Source organism: Passer montanus, unplaced genomic scaffold (assembly GCF_014805655.1).
Source record: "Passer montanus isolate IOZ18808 unplaced genomic scaffold, ASM1480565v1 scaffold109, whole genome shotgun sequence".
Lineage (NCBI taxonomy): Eukaryota > Metazoa > Chordata > Aves > Passeriformes > Passeridae > Passer > Passer montanus.
Window position 1 is genome coordinate 511,684 of NW_024357502.1, and position 18,236 is coordinate 529,919.

General features: G+C 57.9%; 1 protein-coding gene across 2 annotated transcripts in view; it reads right to left on the reverse strand.

The window, feature by feature from the left end:
• Positions 1-16,277, reverse strand: part of ALMS1 (ALMS1 centrosome and basal body associated protein) — a 59,946-nt gene extending 43,669 nt beyond the window's left edge. For both annotated transcript variants that reach the window (XM_039723938.1, XM_039723946.1), the window contains exons 1-2: positions 16,197-16,277; positions 5,781-5,940 (exon numbers count right to left, since the gene is read on the reverse strand). In XM_039723938.1, coding sequence (XP_039579872.1) covers positions 5,781-5,940; positions 16,197-16,262 — 226 coding nt within the window. In that variant the 5' untranslated portion in view covers positions 16,263-16,277. The remainder of the gene's footprint in view (positions 1-5,780; positions 5,941-16,196) is intronic.
• Positions 16,278-18,236: the final 1,959 nt, after the last annotated feature.

Below are 18,236 nucleotides of genomic sequence, written 5' to 3' on the forward strand. Positions count from 1 at the left end.
ATGAGACCGGCATTGGGGCAGGGATGGCGGTGGGGCAGTGAGGAATTGGGACTGGGGCAGCGAAGGGATTGGGGCAGGGAGGGATGGGGCAGGGAGGGGATTGGGCAGGGATGAGACCGGCATTGGGGCAGGGATGGCGGTGGGGCAGTGAGGGGCTGGGGCAGGGATGAGACTGGCATTGGGGCAGGGATGGCGTTGGGGCAGTGAGGAATTGGGACTGGGGCAGCGAAGGGATTGGGGCAGGGGTGGGACTACGATAGTGAGAGATTGGGGAATTGGGGCAGTGAGGGATTGGGATTGGGGCAGGGATGGGACTAGGATAGTGAGGGATTGGGGAATTGAGGCAGAGATGGGATTGAAATTGGGGCAGTGAGGATTGGGGCAGGGATGGTATCAGGGCAGTGACAGGATTTAGTAACTCTGAATCCTGATTTAAAATCAGGAACAGGAGTCTGAGCTGATCCCTGTGATGTCCCCCACATCCCTCCCATACAGCCAGAGATCAGAGGGGTTTGCTCAGGGCTGGCACTGACAGAGCCTGATTTACATTCCCAATTCCCAACAATTAACTGGGAGCACACAGGATTTCCAGTGCATTTGGCCCACCCAGCACACGTTCACTCCAGGAATTTCTCACTGTTACACTTGGGAATGCTGAGCAGATTCATTTGCATACAGAACTGCATCAAGCATGCAAAGCAGTGTTTTTTAAGAAACATTAAGCAAGCTGGAATCTGAACTCTCTCAGCTCTGTTAGATGGACTTTCCCCCTCCCAAATCTTGTTTTCTATTTAACATGGCATTAGTGAACAAATAATATTAATTGCAGTTATCAAATCAGACTTGTCAGCTCCCATCATGACACATTTCATGTGGCAGAACTGGCACCTTATTTTTAGTCATGCAAGAGAGGAGGAAGACAAGCTTTTCTGATTTCAGCTTAACTTCTCCACTTTGAATGAAAATGTATTTTCAAGCTAAATTGAAAAGCAGGAGTGATTAAAGAAAAGCTTTTTCCACACACAAAAAATCTGGGTGTGCTTTGGAAATGAAGAAACAAAGAGGACTAAGGGAGGGAGCAGTAAATAATTAGGAAACAAAGCTGTCAAAAGCAGCTGTTGCTAATCTTTTGTGTACATAGATTAATAAAGTAAATGTGCATATACAGACACATACACAGAGCCCATAAATCACAACATTTGGCTGATAAATGGGTGCTTCCAGGCTCTGTTATACCCTAAGTGCCACTCGACATTTGTCTGAAGAAGCCCAAAGAGATGAAAAAGTGAGTGAACATCCCCCATGAGCAGTGCTTGCAGGCTCTGTTATACCCACAAACACCTAAGTGCCACTCGACATTTGTCTGAAGAAGCCCAAAGAGATGAAAAAGTGAGTGAACATCCCCCATGAGCAGGAAACTCCACAGCACCGAGCCCCTTCAGGAGCCATCCCTGCCCTGCCCTGCCCTGCCCTGCAGGGAGCTCCAGAAACCCCAAAGCCCTCCTGAGAGGCTCAAGGGTGAGGCAGGGATTGGCCAAGCAACAAAAACCTCGGGGCAAAGACCCTCAGCAGAGGACACAGGGAGGGCACAGCTGGGGGGCTCAGGAGAGACCCTGGGGGCATGTCAGGGATGCCCAGGGTGGATCTGAGGCACATTTGGGATGCCCAGGAGGGATCCTGGGGCAGGCACATTGGGGATGCTCAGGACAGTTCCTGCTGGCACATTTAGGATGCTCAGGGTAGATCTGGGGCACATTTGGGAAGATCAGGAGGGATCCTGGAGCACACTTGGGATGCCCAGGAGGGTTCCTGGGGCACACCTGGGATGCCCAGGACAGTTCCTGGGGCACACCTGGGATGCCCAGGACAGTTCCTGGGGCACACCTGGGATGCCCAGGACAGTACAGCACCGAGCCCCTTCAGGAGCCATCCCTGCCCTGCCCTGCCCTGCCCTGCAGGGAGCTCCAGAAACCCCAAAGCCCTCCTGAGAGGCTCAAGGGTGAGGCAGGGATTGGCCAAGCAACAAAAACCTCAGGGCAAAGACCCTCACCAGAGGGCACAGGGAGGGCACAGCTGGGGGGTTCAGGAGGGATCCTGGAGCACATCTGGGGTGCTCAGGGTGGATCTGGGGCAGGCACATTGGGGATGCTCAGGAGGGATCCTGGGGCATATTGGGGATGCTCAGGACAGTTCCTGCTGGCACATTTAGGATGCTCAGGGTAGATCTGGGGCACATTTGGGAAGATCAGGAGGGATCCTGGAGCACACTTGGGATGCCCAGGAGGGTTCCTGGGGCACACCTGGGATGCCCAGGACAGTCCCTGGGGCACACCTGGGATGCTCAGGGTGGATCCTGGGGCACACCTGGGATGCCCAGGACAGTCCCTGGGGCACACCTGGGATGCTCAGGGTGGATCCTGGGGCACACCTGGGATGCCCAGGACAGTCCCTGGGGCACACCTGGGATGCTCAGGGTGGATCCTGGGGCACACCTGGGATGCCCAGGACAGTCCCTGGGGCACACCTGGGATGCCCAGGACAGTCCCTGGGGCACACCTGGGATGCCCAGGACAGTCCCTGGGGCACACCTGGGATGCCCAGGACAGTCCCTGGGGCACACCTGGGATGCCCAGGACAGTCCCTGGGGCACACCTGGGATGCCCAGGACAGTCCCTGGGGCACACCTGGGATGCCCAGGACAGTCCCTGGGGCACACCTGGGATGCCCAGGACAGTCCCTGGGGCACACCTGGGATGCCCAGGACAGTCCCTGGGGCACACCTGGGATGCCCAGGACAGTCCCTGGGGCACACCTGGGATGCCCAGGACAGTCCCTGGGGCACACCTGGGATGCCCAGGACAGTCCCTGGGGCACACCTGGGATGCCCAGGACAGTCCCTGGGGCACACCTGGGATGCCCAGGACAGTCCCTGGGGCACACCTGGGATGCCCAGGACAGTCCCTGGGGCACACCTGGGATGCCCAGGACAGTCCCTGGGGCACACCTGGGATGCCCAGGACAGTCCCTGGGGCACACCTGGGATGCCCAGGACAGTCCCTGGGGCACACCTGGGATGCCCAGGACAGTCCCTGGGGCACACCTGGGATGCCCAGGACAGTCCCTGGGGCACACCTGGGATGCCCAGGACAGTCCCTGGGGCACACCTGGGATGCCCAGGACAGTCCCTGGGGCACACCTGGGATGCCCAGGACAGTCCCTGGGGCACACCTGGGATGCCCAGGACAGTCCCTGGGGCACACCTGGGATGCCCAGGACAGTCCCTGGGGCACACCTGGGATGCCCAGGACAGTCCCTGGGGCACACCTGGGATGCCCAGGACAGTCCCTGGGGCACACCTGGGATGCCCAGGACAGTCCCTGGGGCACACCTGGGATGCCCAGGACAGTCCCTGGGGCACACCTGGGATGCCCAGGACAGTCCCTAGGGCACACCTGGGATGCCCAGGAGGGTTCCTGGGGCACACCTGGGATGCCCAGGAGGGTTCCTGGGGCACACCTGGGATGCCCAGGAGGGCTCAGGTGGCTGTGCTCAGCCAGGGCCAGGCCTGCAGCAGCAGCCCAGGCTGGAAGCAGGCAGTGACGTCAGTGCTGCTCCCCCTGAGCTCCTGGTGTCAAATCTGGGATTTTTCCTGCTGTCACTCTGAAGGCCAAAAGCCTGCTCAGAGCAGCTCAGCGAGCAGGCAGAGTGGGCCTGTGGCTCGTTCCCCCAGCCTGCTGACAAGCTGAATGCCACAGTCAAGCTGCCATTTGGGGGATAAAAAAGGAAGGCAAAACAAAAACAAAGCCTCGGCTCTGTCAAGCTGTTCCACAGAGCAGCAGGAGCACTTCAGTACAACTGTCACTGTCACTCCTCCCCTCCTGACACGAAATCCAAGACACTTTGTGAGGAGGAGAAGAAGAAGTAAGTGAGTACTGCACTATGGCTTCCTTCCCTCCCAGCTCTGCTCCTGTACCTGGCAATTCAGAGCACACACAGAGCCTGCAGCCCATCCCCAGAGAGCAGCAGATCAAACTCACAGGAGAGGCTTCTCACAGCTTTTAGCACACCACAGAGCCTTTGCCTGCTCCTTAATTCCAGCTGCACTGCAAACACAAAGCTGTACAAATATCAAGAAGTTTTCCTTGATTAAATGGCTTCCAGTTCTGCAAATAACAACAGTGGGGAAAAGGGCTCTAAGGCACCTGAACCACAGGAATGCTGCCCAGAGGATGGCAGGGACAAGGCACAGCCAACCCTCCGTGTCCTCCCTCCGTGTTCAGAGCTTCCTGAGCTCTGAACCTCCTTTCCTACAGAAATGGGATTTATTCACTCTCCACCAAGTGCCTGTGATGCACACACAGCTTTTAACCACCACGCTGCCTGCAGACCCAGCTCTGAGGCAGCCCAGGATGGCTTCCATTCCATGAAGGAGAAATCCCTTCCAAAACATCTCCCAGGGGCTGCAAATGCTCAGCAGGCAGCAGCTCCCTGGTGCTGTGAGTGAAGCCAGCCTGTGCTGTGCTCCCTCTCTTCTCTCCCCTCTCCACCTGCCCTGGGTTGTGTAAAACAGACCTGGCAGGAGGGCAAACAGGAACCTTCTGAACCACAAGTTACCAAAGGGCAATTTAATCTTTGCAGTAAGTGTTACAGACACCAGGGACAGCCACCAGGGTGACACCCACAGTGGCAGGGACTGAGCCTCGAGGGTTTGGGATGAACCAGAATCCATCCAAGATATTCCTTCTCCTCATGCAGGCTCCTTCACCAAGGATGGAGCAAAATCATCTCAAAAACTGATGGAAACGACCAAAACCTTTGCATTAAAAAATAAAAGTCAAATTCATAAACCCCTCAGGAGCTGCTGTGAAGAAATTCCCAAGGCAGTTTTAACTCCATGCCCTCCAAGTGGTGTTTAACTCCAAACAAAACCCCAAAGCAGCTGCACACAGGCAGGGAATGGCAAACTGCACAGCTCAAGGTGCACTTAACTGCAAGCACAAAACAGAAAATACCACAATTATGTCTTCTGCCTCAGGAATTGTGTGTGCTTGTGAAGAAACACCACTGTGCAGTGACAGGCACCTCCATTCACCAGCAGGCTCTCCCTGGAAAGGTGAGTCAAAAAGGGAATATCCTCATGGGCAGGGACCCTGGATCTGCACAGGGATCAATGCAAAAAGAACCCCTGGGCTGAGAAACTGCATTTCCAGGCTGTGTTTGACCAGGGGGCTCTGGCTCCACCTGGAAATGAATGGAAGCAAGGAAGCACAAAGGTGAAACAATAAATGCTGGTGCTTCTCAAGCCTTCTCTGGCTGACTGCTGGGATGGGAAGGAGCAGTGGCCTTGGCTGGAATGTTAGCACTGCAATTCCCAGCAGCAGAACAGAAACTGCACCAAACCAGGGGCAGCAGTGAGGAACCATGGACTGGCTGGGGTGGAGGGGAATTTAAAGCTATTTCAGAGATAATCCATTCCTGCCCCTGCCATGGACACCTGCCAGAGGCCCTGGACACTGCCAGGGGTGGCAGCTGCACTCAGGCTCGTTCTGAATTCACAGGAAAACAAAGCACAGCTTTACCTGCACAAAAGGACCCTGTTCATGTCAGAGGATCCAGGGAAGGCACACAAACCCTGCAGCTCATCTTGAGTGGGGCTTTGATGACAAAATCACCCCAAACACACTCCACAAACCTCATGTCTCACTGAAGGAAGGTCAAATGCAGGCTGGGACTGCCTGAGCAGTGAAAGATCCATTGTGCAGCAATCCCTTTGGACATACCCAGGGGTGAGGCTGGAGCTCCAGAAGCCTCTGCTGAGGACAGCAGCCCTTCCTCCAGCGTGGGCAGCTCCGACAGCTCCCTCCTGGCACAGCTCAGGCCCAGCTTGGTGTCCCAGGAGCAGCTGCTCCCCAGCTCTGCTGCCAGCCAGAACCACGGCTCCTGGGGGAGGAAACACTGCTCCATCATCATCATCATCATCATCGTCATCATCATCATCATCATCATTGTGAGCAAGGATGAAAGTGGGACAAGAAAGTCTCACAGATATGGATGCTTAGCAGATTTCTGAATGCAGAATCTGAAAAAGGCATAGAGATGGAAGCAAGTTTTGATACAGAAGAAAAGAATTGCTGAGCCAGTCTCACTGGATAACCAAGGAGACAAAGGGTGTGTTAGTTAGAACGGGGTTTTATCACTTAGAGCAAAGGATAAACCCACCCCAAACAAGAAGATGTTTTTACCAAGCAGAAAGATAGCACAGGCAAACAAGTCAGCAGATGTTGCAAGCAGAAAAAGGGTCTCAGAATTCTGCACTGCAAGAAAACTGAAAAACAACTTCTAGCTTAAACTGGAATGTACTAACATTTAGTGACTGGAGAATAGTGACATGGATATGGTAATTACAGGAGTTATGATAGGCTATAGGTAAAAGTCAAGGTATAGATTGGTTCTGCTGTATGAAGATGCTCAGCAAAGAAAAGTACATAATGCATTGTAACCAAAATTAAAGGGTCCCCAGGCCTGCCTGCAGCTGACAGCTGTGGGCACAGGCGGCTGTGTGAGCCTCACACTCCTCCCCACAGCCCAGGGCTGACTCTCCTGAGCGGTGGCTGATCCCAGGGACACCCAGGGATGGCTGATCCTAGGGACACCCAGGGACAGCCCCTGCCCCCAGGGACACCCCAGGGACACCCCAGGGATGGCTGATCCTAGGGACACCACACTGACCCCAGGGACACCTCACTGCTTCCACGGACACCCCTTTGCTCCCAGGGATGCCCCAGGGATGGCTGACCTCAGAGACACCCCAGGGATAGCCCAGTGCTCCCAGGAACACCCCAGTGCTCCTGCACTCCTGGGCCCTGCTGGTGCTCCCCCCTCCAAGCAGGGCAGGGGAAGGGCTGACAATGGGCTAAAAGGGATCATTTGCCAGTTAAAAACACAGATTAGTGTACTTCAGTGTGTGCTCAGCCCCAGGGACAATGGAATACACGGAATACATGGAATAGCCAGGCCATCCCCAGGAGGAGAGCTGGGCTCCAGCCCCTCAGGACTCACACCCACTGCAGCAGGCAGCCCCCTGCCCACTTCAGCCCCACAGCTCACAGCACTGCGTGCACACAGCCAGTCCCTCTGGGGACACAGACCTCCCACTCCCCATTCCATGTAATGCCCGCTGTATAATAAATAAACCCCGAATTCAGCACCATGGTCAGCTCCTGGCGTCACCCTGCCTGCCTCACAGCCAGGCCTTGCTGGGCTTCCCAGTACTGTCTTAAATTTATTTTTAATGCTTATTTTCATGTTTATTTTAATGTTTATTTATATTAATGTTTACTTTATTTTAAATTTATTTTCATGCTTATTTATTATTTCATTAAGACCCGATTTTACTTATATTAATGATTTAAACTATATTTTAAAAGGCATCTTATGCAAATATCTTCGAACAAGCCCAGGTTGATTTCTCTATTATGATGTAGCAATATCTCCATACTTTGAGGGCAGGAATTGAAGTGGAATGGGATTCCTGCCTGGAAAAGCAGCTGGAACACCTTCTCCCCACCAGGTGTGGGAAATGGATTCTTTTTCCATTCAAGAGAGAGGGGGAAATGTGGGAAATGGATTTGTAGGGAATTCTCAGAGCCTGACAGAAGGCTCCCCCAGTGTGCAAACTGAGACAAGAAATGCTGACTCAGAAATGCCAGGGAACAGGACAGACACTGAGAGATCTCTGCCCACACGTGGTGAGAGACAAACACAGAGAACACCCACAAGCCAAGGGCTCTCTCTGCAGCTGGACGAGCAGGTGAACCCAGAGCTGGAATAAACACTTTATCACATCAGAGGGTTTGCAGCACGCCCCTCACAGATGTAACAGGAATACCCTTCTTCCTTGTGTAAGGAAGGAGAAACACAGGATGCCAGAGAATACTACAGAACACTCCAGCTCCAGCCAGGTTTGCCAATTCCCATTTTCACCTCAGTTTGTCACCATTTCTTCCCCAAAAGCCCCTAAACTCCAGAAGTGCCTGCAGTGCTCCTGGGGCTGGCAGAGGAAGGAGTTTGGTTTGGGGGTGGGTGGTCCAAGGGAGATGAAGAGAGATAGGAAGAGAAAGGAATATATTTGTAATTAGTCAGGAATTCTCCACTGCACCACAGAAAACACCTGCAGCATCACACCCAGAGACTGCATGTGAAAGGAAACCCCACCACCAATCCTGATCCCCCAGGAAGGCACCAGCCCTGGAAAAGCAGCACCCAACGAGCCAAGAGCCCTGAAACCAGGGAGCAATCCCAGCACCCAGCTCTGGAGCAGCCAGCTGCAATGCCAGCAGAGCCAGCAACGCCCCAGCCCAGCGTGGGCATTTGAACTGATCAGCCCTTGGCACACCACTGGACCCTGCCCAGGGCCCCCAGACTGGTTCAGCTAGGGACTGGGGCCAAGGCCTGCAGGGACAGGACACAGGAAAAGGGCAGACTGGGCTGGGATCTGGGCAAGGAATTGCTGGCTGGGAGGGTGGGCAGGGGCTGGGCTGGAATTGCCAGAGCAGCTGGGGCTGCCCCTGGATCCCTGGCAGTGCCCAGGGCCAGGCTGGATCCACCTGGGACAGTGGGAGGTGTCCCTGCCATGGCAGGGGTGGCACTGGTGGGATTTAGGGTCCCTCCAAACTCAAACCATTCTGGGATTCATTTATCCCATGGCAAGGGTGGTACGGGATGGAATTTAAGGTCCCCTCCACCCAAACCATCCCGGGATTCTACAGCACAAATATATTCCACAAAAATCACACCAGAAGAAGAGCTAAGACTCCTTTAGAGTTTACCCATGCAAAATTTCCTTCAAAGAAAGCCAAATGCCAAGTTTTGCATAAGTTGTGCATTCCCCCAGCCCTGCCTTTATCCCAGTGTGATGCTCTGCAGAGGATCAGCAGCCAACCATGCCTGAGGCACTGAAGTAAGAGCACGATGGAGCCCTGGGGTCCCTGGGGCTGCAGGAGCTCTCCTGTGCCCAATGCCCCCGTGTCCCCTGCCCAGAGCTCTGGGTGCCACCTCCAGCCCTTCCCTGCACACCTCCAGGGATGGGGACCCCACCATAACCTTCAGCAAAGCTCATTCCCTCCTGGACACTTCCCAGCCAGCAGGCTCTCCAGCCTCAGCTGTGCCTCCCCGAGCTCCGGGCAGCTCCCTGGATAACCCAGCCAGGAACAACCCCTCCTGTGCAGGCCTGCCAGGGGAGCAGCAGCACGCTGCTGCATCATTCCAGCCCTAACCCCCATTCCAGAGAGCACCCGAGGAGATAACCCGGGTGAGAAACTGCCCCACATCAGCACTGCCTGTACCAGGGCACAGAACCAGGCAGGAGCAAGGATTTACTAAATGAGTGTAATCATCTCTGAGGGCTCCCACATGATTTAAATCAAATGAAGGAAATTCAACAACGTTTTTCTTCCTGAAATTCAACACATCGCTTCTGCTGCTAAATACATAAAGAGGGGTGAAGACAGAAATAAAGCTGAACAACTACAGCCACCCCCACAGCACACAGAGCCATGAATTGGAGAGTTGAGAAGCAGCTCTGAACCAGGCTGCAGCTCATGGGCAGAAATATGAACATTACTGGGTTCTGAAGTGCCTTCAACATCCAGGCTAGCTCTCCTTATGTCATTGTGGCCCACAGAGCACTGAGAACACCCCACAGCAGAACACAGAGAACAAAGCAAACACCCAGGGAGAGAAGGGAAAGAGATCTCCCCAGACACCTGATGGCAGCCACCTGATCTGCCAGGACAGCAGAAACACACTCTGGTTTCTGCCACCACCTGAGTGCAGCCCAGCCCAGCCCTGCCAGCCCCACACGAGCCTCCAGCACTCCCTGCCCCAGGCTGACACCCGTTTCAGGCAGGGATCTTCCCCAACACCCAACCCAGACCCAACAGTCCAGAGACTGAGTCCAGTATCCCTGCCCACACTGACACACCTTTGGGGCAGGGATCTTCCCCAACACCCAACCCAGACCTCCCCTGGCACCACCTGGGGCTGCTCCCTCCTGCCCTGGTGTTTGTCACACGGGAGGAACAAACACCCCAGCACTCTGCTCTGCTCTGGGCATTGTCCATGCCCACACTGACACCCCACAAGGAGGCACACCCCAGCACTATGCTCTGCTCTGGGCATTCATTGCTCATGGCCAAAGTGACACCCCACACTCTGCTCTGGGCACTGTCCATGCCCACACTGACACCCCACACTCTGCTCTGGGCACTGTCCATGCCCACACTGACACCCCACACTCTGCTCTGGCATTGTCCATGCCCACACTGACACCCCACACTCTGCTCTGGGCACTGTCCATGCCCACACTGACACCCACACTCTGCTCTGGGCACTGTCCATCCCCACACTGACACCCCACACTCTGCTCTGGCATTGTCCATGCCCACACTGACACCCCACACTCTGCTCTGGCATTGTCCATGCCCCAACTGAAGGTGGCAGCAATTTAGCCTGGGCAGGCTGCTGTGCTGGGTCTCTCCTGCAGACCGTGGGAAGCCCAAGGATTGCTGCACAAAAGCAGCTCACAATTCAGAGGCAGAAGCAGTTCGGAGGTGCCTTGGTGGCAGGAGGGAATGAATGGTTTGGGTCTGGAGAGCACTGCTGGCACCGCAGGTACAGCTCCAGCCTTTGAGCTGGCACCGCAGGTACAGCTCCAGCCTTTGAGCTGGCACAGCTAATAGCAGCACAGATCAGAGCTAAAGGCAGCTCTGCTGCCCGGGCTCCAGTGCAGTGAGAGCCCGGGGCCACTGGGAGTCAGCAGCCACTGCTGCAGGGCAGGGACAGGGACAAACGGAACTCACCGGGAACACCAGGGATTGAGCCAGCTGGGAACCAGGGATCTGCCTGGGAACACCAGGGATGGATCCAGCTGGAACACCAGGATTCTGCCTGGGAACACCAGGGATGGATCCAGCTGGGAACCAGGGATCTGCCTGGGAACACCAGGGATGGATCCAGCTGGGAACCAGGGATCTGCCTGGGAACACCAGGGATGGATCCAGCTGGGAACCAGGGATCTGCCTGGGAACACCAGGGATGGATCCAGCTGGAGCACCAGGATGGATCCAGCTGGGAACCAGGGATCCACCTGGAGCACCAGGGATCCAGCTGGGTAACAAGGATCCAGCTGGAAACACCAGGGATCTGCCTGGGAAAGCAGGGATGCAGCTGGGGACCAGGGATCCACCTGGAGCACCAGGGACTGAGTCACCTGGAGCACCAAGGACTGATCCTGCAGGAGCACCAGGGATGGATCCAGCCCTCTGCCCCCAGGGACTGCACACCTGCCGTCTGCAGGTTCTACACCCCAGGACCCCTCCTCTGCCTCCTCCAAGCCTGTTGTGGCAGGGAAGCAGCACTGCCTCCTCTTCCTCCTCCAGCCCAGCCCTGCCTGCCCCGGGGCTCCCCAGGCTCAGGCCACCCTGCTGGCCTGTCCCTTGTCCTGGCAGCCCCAGGCAGAGGATCCAGCTGAGGCCAAGGAGGGAATGTTTCACTCCAGAGAGCCCTAAACAGGAGTGAGGACCCAGCGGAGGCCAGGGAGGGAATGTTTCGCTCCAGGGAGCCCCAAACAGGAGTGAGGACCCAGCGGAGGCCAGGGAGGGAATGTTTCGCTCCAGGGAGCCCCAAACAGGAGAGGACCCAGCTGAGGCCAAGGAGGGAATGCTTCACTCCAGGGAGCCCCAAACAGGAGTGAGGACCCAGCTGAGGCCAAGGAGGGAATGTTTCACTCCAGGGAGCCCCAAACAGGAGAGGACCCAGCTGAGGCCAAGGAGGAAATGTTTCCCTCCAGCTGCCAGTGCTGCTCTCATGAATGCAGCCTGGAGCAGAGGGGACACTGCCAGCTCCCCCTGAGCTCTGGGCTCCAGGGCAGAGCTCAAGTGCCCAGATTTTACCCTCAGTGGGCAAGGCTCTGCACTCCCCAGGGCTAGAGCCCAGGGCTGCTCTGGGGCCGTTACTGGCCAAGCCCTGTGAATGGCAGCCCTGGCACTGTCCCCAGCTGTCACCCACCCCCCAGCACATCCCCCTGCTGAAGTGCCTGGATTTTACCCTCAGTGAGCAAGGCTCTGCACTCCCCAGGCTAGAGCCCAGGGCTGCTCTGGGGCTGTTACTGCAGCTGGCCAAGCCCTGTGAATGGCAGCCCTGGCACTGTCCCCAGCTGTCACCCACCCCCCAGCACATCCCCCTGCTCACAGGGTGGCACAGCACAGCACCAGGCCACGGACTGGGCCAGAGCAACGGGGCCAGGGGGGCTTGGAGCAGCTGGCCAGGCTGCCCTTCCTGAAAAAAACCCCAACACCTCCTGCCCTGCAGTGACCCCAACACCTCCCACTCATCACCACCTTCCAGAGAGCTGAGGGGCTTTTTGTGACACCAGCCATCCCAGCACCCCCAGACACACCTGGCCAGCCCTGTGCACTGGGGTCTGTCCAGTTCATCCCAGCTCTGTCCCTGGGCTGTGTCCAGCTCATCCCAGCTCTGTCCCTGGGGTCTGTCCCTGGGGTCTGTCCCTGGGGTCTGTCCAGCTCCCTTTCCTGACCCAGTCCAGCCCTGTGCACTGGGGTCTGTCCCTGGGGTCTGTCCCTGACCAGCCCTGTGCACTGGGGTCTGTCCAGCTCATCCCAGCTCCCTTTCCTGACCCAGCTCAGCCCAAGCTCCTCAGGGCAGGAGGAACATTCCAAAGCACTGTGGGGTTACCCCACTCCTGCCCAGCTGAAGCTGCACTCCTCTTTCTGCTCACTCTGAACTGATTATTTGGGTTTCATACAGCAGCTCAGTCAGAAGGGGCCTCCAAAGATCAGCTGGCTCAGCTCCTGTGGGAAGGGAGCCCAATTCCCAAAGAGAAGCAGACAGCAGAGTTAACAGTGCTGCAGCACCCACGGCTGATGACCAAACCCAGGGGCTGCCCTCCACCCCCAGCCCCTTCCTGGCTCCCTGCACGTCTCATCTGGAGCCACCAGGGCAGCTCTGCCATCACATTTTCATTCCTGTGCCAAGCCCCCTTGACTGCCTGCTGCCCAAACCCCACCTCCAACACGAACATTGAACAGCATTTCTGAGTTATTTCATGGAGTGAGAAGCTACCACTCCTTCACACGCTCAGCTCTGGACCCCTGGAAAAGCACTGACTATCCCCTGGTTTTTCATTTATGCTTTATTTAAACCACACTTCCAAGAGCTGCACTTTGCACCCCACTGTCCTCCAGTTTTTAGGAAAATGCTCATTCCTATATCTTCCCACCACTGAAATAAAAGGTACCTCTGGCAGCAGGTACCTTAGTCTGCTACTCCTACTTATCCTTACAAAAGAAAAAGCAGAATTTCAAGGAATTGTGGCCATTCTGGCATGTAGCCATCAATTTGCAGCATTTAAGAATGAAAACCAGAAACCTGATCCTTCTGGGTCTCATTTGTCACATCAAGTTTAGCTAAATGCAGACCCAAAAACTTGTTAGGGCAGGGCTTAAACCCTCCTCACATCAAAAACAACCTGAGGGAGGAAATGGCCAAAGCTGACAAAGCTGATATGGAGTGGTACAGGCAGTAAGAGGCCTCAGTCTGTGGGTTACAGAATTCCTCCCCCTGTTACACTCTGAAGCCCAGAACACCTTTAAATCACCATAAACTGGGACATCACTCCCAGCCTCTGCTCAGTGAGCAAAAACTTCAGGGAAGTGTTGAGAGGTTTTTAAAGCTAATTTGAACCCAAATCCATTGTAAATCTGTGCTGGCTTCTGTCACAAGGTGTGACAAACCCCCCAGAGGGCAGGACGGGTGAGCAGGGCACAGCAGCACAGGGACTCCGGGCTGCTGCTGGAGTCAGCATTCCCCTGGGAAAGGGCAGCCTGGAGCTCCCAACAGAGCTGATCCCCGTCAGTGAGCTGAAATCAGCCCAGGATGGACAGGGGCACGCAGCAGAGGGGTCAGGGCAGCAGAGGCTGAGCTGGGCTCAGCTCCAGCTGGGACTGCCAGCGCTCAGCTCGGGTTGTCAGAGCAGCACCCACAGCCAGGGCAACACAAACACACCGGGCAGCAACGGCACGGGAGCAGCAGCACCCAAAATGCACCAGCTGAACGGGCCTGGGCCGAGCAGAGCCCGCTGCTCCAGGAAAGGAGCTGAAATCACTGCTCTGCAGCAGCCCAGCCTGGAACCCTGGCTGGGAACTGCCCTGAGACTGCTCTGCAGGAATGCATCTCTGTTTGGATGCACAGGACGAGCAGCAGTGCAGGATGCAGCCTGCTGCCATGGCAAGCTGTCCCTCCTGAGAGCAGCCAGGGCAGCTCCTGCTGCTGCAGGAAACTGCACTGAAGCTGCACTGAGGGCCACGGCCAGCAGCCAGCCTTGCCTTTAGGGTGTCCCAGCCATTCCCGTGGCTGCTCCCACCCTCTGCTATTTGTCCTGGTAAGGCTGAACCTGCACCAGCCTGTCCTTCCTGCAGGGAATGTTTCTAGAAGTTGGTAAGGCAGCTACCTCAGGATTCACGTGGCTGCTGCACCTCTGAGCCCCCTCCTGGCTCTGGGGCTGTCACACCTCGGGATTTTCCCTCTGAGAACAGGGGACAGTCACCACCAAGTGCCAGAGCCACACAAGGACCTGCCCAATGCCCTCAAAGGTGCCAGCTCAGCAGGACACTGGCTCTCGAGGGACACCACTTCCAGGAATCTGCCCCCAGGCTCCAGCAGGGATCTGAGCACAGCTGAGTGCACAGAGCTGTGGGTGAATCCTCCACGGAGAAAAGGAGGCTCCAGGGAGACCTCCAGCACCTCCCAGGAGTTAAAAGTAACTTTTAGAAAAGAAGAACAACTTTTTACACTGGCAGATACTGGAAGGACAAGGGGGAAGTGCTTTAAATTAAAAACTGAGGGATTTAGACGAGATTTTGGGAATAAATCCTTCCCTGCCAGGTGGGCAGGCCCTGCACAGCTGTGGCTGCCCCTGGAGCCCTGGCAGTGCCCCAGGCCGGGTCAGAGGGGACTTGGAGCAGCCTGGGACAGTGGGAGGTGTCCCTGCCGTGGCAGGGGGGCACTGGGTGGGTCTGAAGCTCCCTTCCACACACACAAAGCACGCTGTGACTGCCGAGTGCAGCCCCCGGCCCTGAGTGCCCTGCAGGCCAGGGGCTCAGCCAGCTGCACTCCCCGCGCGGGGCAGGCCCGGGAACAGAGCAACCCATCGTTATCAGCCTGAGGTTAGCACTGCAACAGCACACCGCCTTCCCCCGGGCACAGGGCAGGGGAGCCAGCGTGACCCTTCCCCCGGGGACACAGCAGGGCACCGGGGACCGGGGACACCGAGGGGCCGGGCCGGGCTCGGGCCCTGCTGGGCGGCCGGGAAGGGGCTCGGGCCAGCCGCCCGCCCGGGGAGGCCCGGCAACAGAGCAACCCATCGTTATCAGCCTGAGATTAGCACTGCAACAGCACACCGCCTTCCCCCGGGCACAGGGCAGGGGAGCCAGCGTGACCCTTCCCCCGGGGACACAGCAGGGCACCGGGGACCGGGGACACCGAGGGGCCGGGCCGGGCTCGGGCCCTGCTGGGCGACCGGGAAGGGGCTCGGGCCAGCCGGGTCTCCCTTTCCGGGTGGGCTGACCCCTCTCACGGGGCAGGAGGTGACACCGGCCGGGTGCCCCAGCCCCAGCAGGACGGGGACCCGGCGTGAGGGACCCGGCGTGGCGCGGGCACACGGGCACGCGCACACGGGCACGCGCACACAACCGCTCCGGTCGGTGAGCGGCTGCTCCCGCCCGACCCCGCGCTCACCTGAGCCCGCTGCTCCTCCTCCTCCTCCTCGTCCTGCTGCTGCTGCTGCTGCTGGCCGTGCTCCATGGCAGCGGGCCGCGTGTCCCCGTGTGTGTCCCCGTGTGTGTCCGTGTGTCCCTGCGTGTCCCCCGGTCCCGCTCTCCGCCCGGTCGCCAGGGACTCGCGCTCGCGGGGCTTTTGGCGGGCAGCGGAAGTGCCCGGATGGAGGCGGGGGCGGGGCCGGCGGTGACCGTGAGGGACCGTGAGGGACCGTGAGGGACCGGGCCGGACAGGATGGACCTGCCAGCGGCTCCGACACCTTCCGCTGCCCGGGGAGCTCCGCCCAGCCCGGCCGGGGACACTGCCGGGGATCAGCGGCTGCTCCCGCCCGACCCCGCGCTCACCTGAGCCCGCTGCTCCTCCTCCTCCTCCTCGTCCTGCTGCTGCTGCTGCTGCTGGCCGTGCTCCATGGCAGCGGGCCGCGTGTCCCCGTGTGTGTCCCCGTGTGTGTCCGTGTGTCCCTGCGTGTCCCCCGGTCCCGCTCTCCGCCCGGTCGCCAGGGACTCGCGCTCGCCCCGCGCGCGCACGCGCCGGAACCGCCCCCCTCCCCGCGCCGCCATTGGCCAGCGAGGGGGGCGGGGCCGGGGCGCGAGCTCCGCCTCCCGCGCGGTGATTAGCGGCTCCGACACCTTCCGCTGCCCGGGGAGCTCCGCCCAGCCCGGCCGGGGACACTGCCGGGGATCCGGGGGCAGCCGCCGGCGGTAACGTGTGCCCGGAAAGCTGCCCGTAATGTCCGGTCCGACAGGATCAGCATCGCGGGGCTGGAAAAGCCCCTCCGCACGCGCCAGTCCCAGCTGTGCCCGATGTCAGCAGCCCCGAGCCCTGGGTGCCGCCTCCAGCCCCTCCCGGGACGGGCACTCCCGGCCTGCCGGGCAGCCCTGCCAGTTCCAGCCACCTCTCCTGAGAATAAAACCTTCCTGCCGCTTGTGTCCTAACCCTGCCCTCTGGCACTGGGAGCCATTCCCCGTGTCCGTCCCTTGTCCCTGTCCAGCTCTGCCGGAGCCCCTTGGTGGTGGATGGACACTGAAATCAGGGATTTTGCGGCAGCCCTGTGTTAGCAGGAAATGAGGTGGGATTGTCCTGCGTGGGAATTCCGTTCATCTCACTCCCGAGCTCTCCAGGGCAGTGGGGGTCTCTGCTGGTCTGTCAGGAACCGTTCCCAGCTGGGCTCAAAGGACAGACCCAGGGTTTGGGGAGATGCTCCGTAGTCTGGGCAGGTGGGGAAGATGAGATGAACCTCTCCGTGGACAGCTTTGGATCTGCGTGTCAGTCCTGCATGGATCCCTGAAATCCTCCATACTTCCTGATCCCTGAATTCCTGATCCCTGAAATCCTGCATGGCTCCCTGATCCCTGCCATCCTCCATGCTTCCTGATCCCTGAAATCCTCCATAATTCCTGATCCCTGAAACCCTGCATGGCTCCCTGATCCCTGAAATCCTCCATGTTTCCCTGATCTCTGAAATCCTCCATAATTCCTGATCCCTGCCATCCTCCATGGCTCCCTGGTCCCTGAAACCCTCCATGCTCCCTGATCCCTGAAATCCTCCATGGCTCCCTGATGCCTGACATCCTCCATGGCTTCCCAGTCCCTGCCATCCTCCATGGCTCCTGATCCCTGAAATCCTCCATGGCTTCTTGAACCATGAAATCTCCCATGGCTCCCTGATCCCTGAAATCCTCCATGTTTCCCTGATCCATTAAATCCTCCATAATTCCTGATCCCTGCCATCCTCCATGGCTCCCTGGTCCCTGAAACCCTCCATGCTCCCTGATCCATGACATCCTCCATGGCTCCTGATCCACTGAAATCCTCCATGCTCCCTGATCCCTGCCATCCTGCATGGCTTCCCAGTCCCTGCCATCCTGCATGGCTCCCTTTCATGTGCCCTGAGGGAGGAGCTCTGCGTTCCCCCTCCACAGCCACACCTGATCCAGCGGGAGCTGTCCCTGCCCGTGACGAGGGGGTTGGGGCTGGGTGGTTTCCGGGTCCCTTCCATCCCAACCCATCCCAACCCTGGCTCTGTGATAAGCTCTCCCTGAGGCATTCAGGCACTGGTTAACACTCCGAGTTTCAGCTGGGGCCAGCAAGGGGAAAAGAAGGAATTTCCCGTTAAAAGCAGGATTTGAGTTATTTCCTATGGCTTTTGGCTCCCCTGAAGCTGCAGAGCAGGTGACAGTAGGGGCAGCTCTGTGACCTGACACTGCCAGCCCTGGGACAGGGACAGAGCCCCAAAGCCATTGGGCTGTGACACTGCCAGCCTTGAGCTGTGACACTGCCAGCCCTGGGACAGGGACAGGAGCCCCAAAGCCCTGGGCTGTGACACTGCCAGCCCTGGGCAGGGACAGGAGCCCCAAAGCCATGCAGGTTGCAGTGGCAGCCCC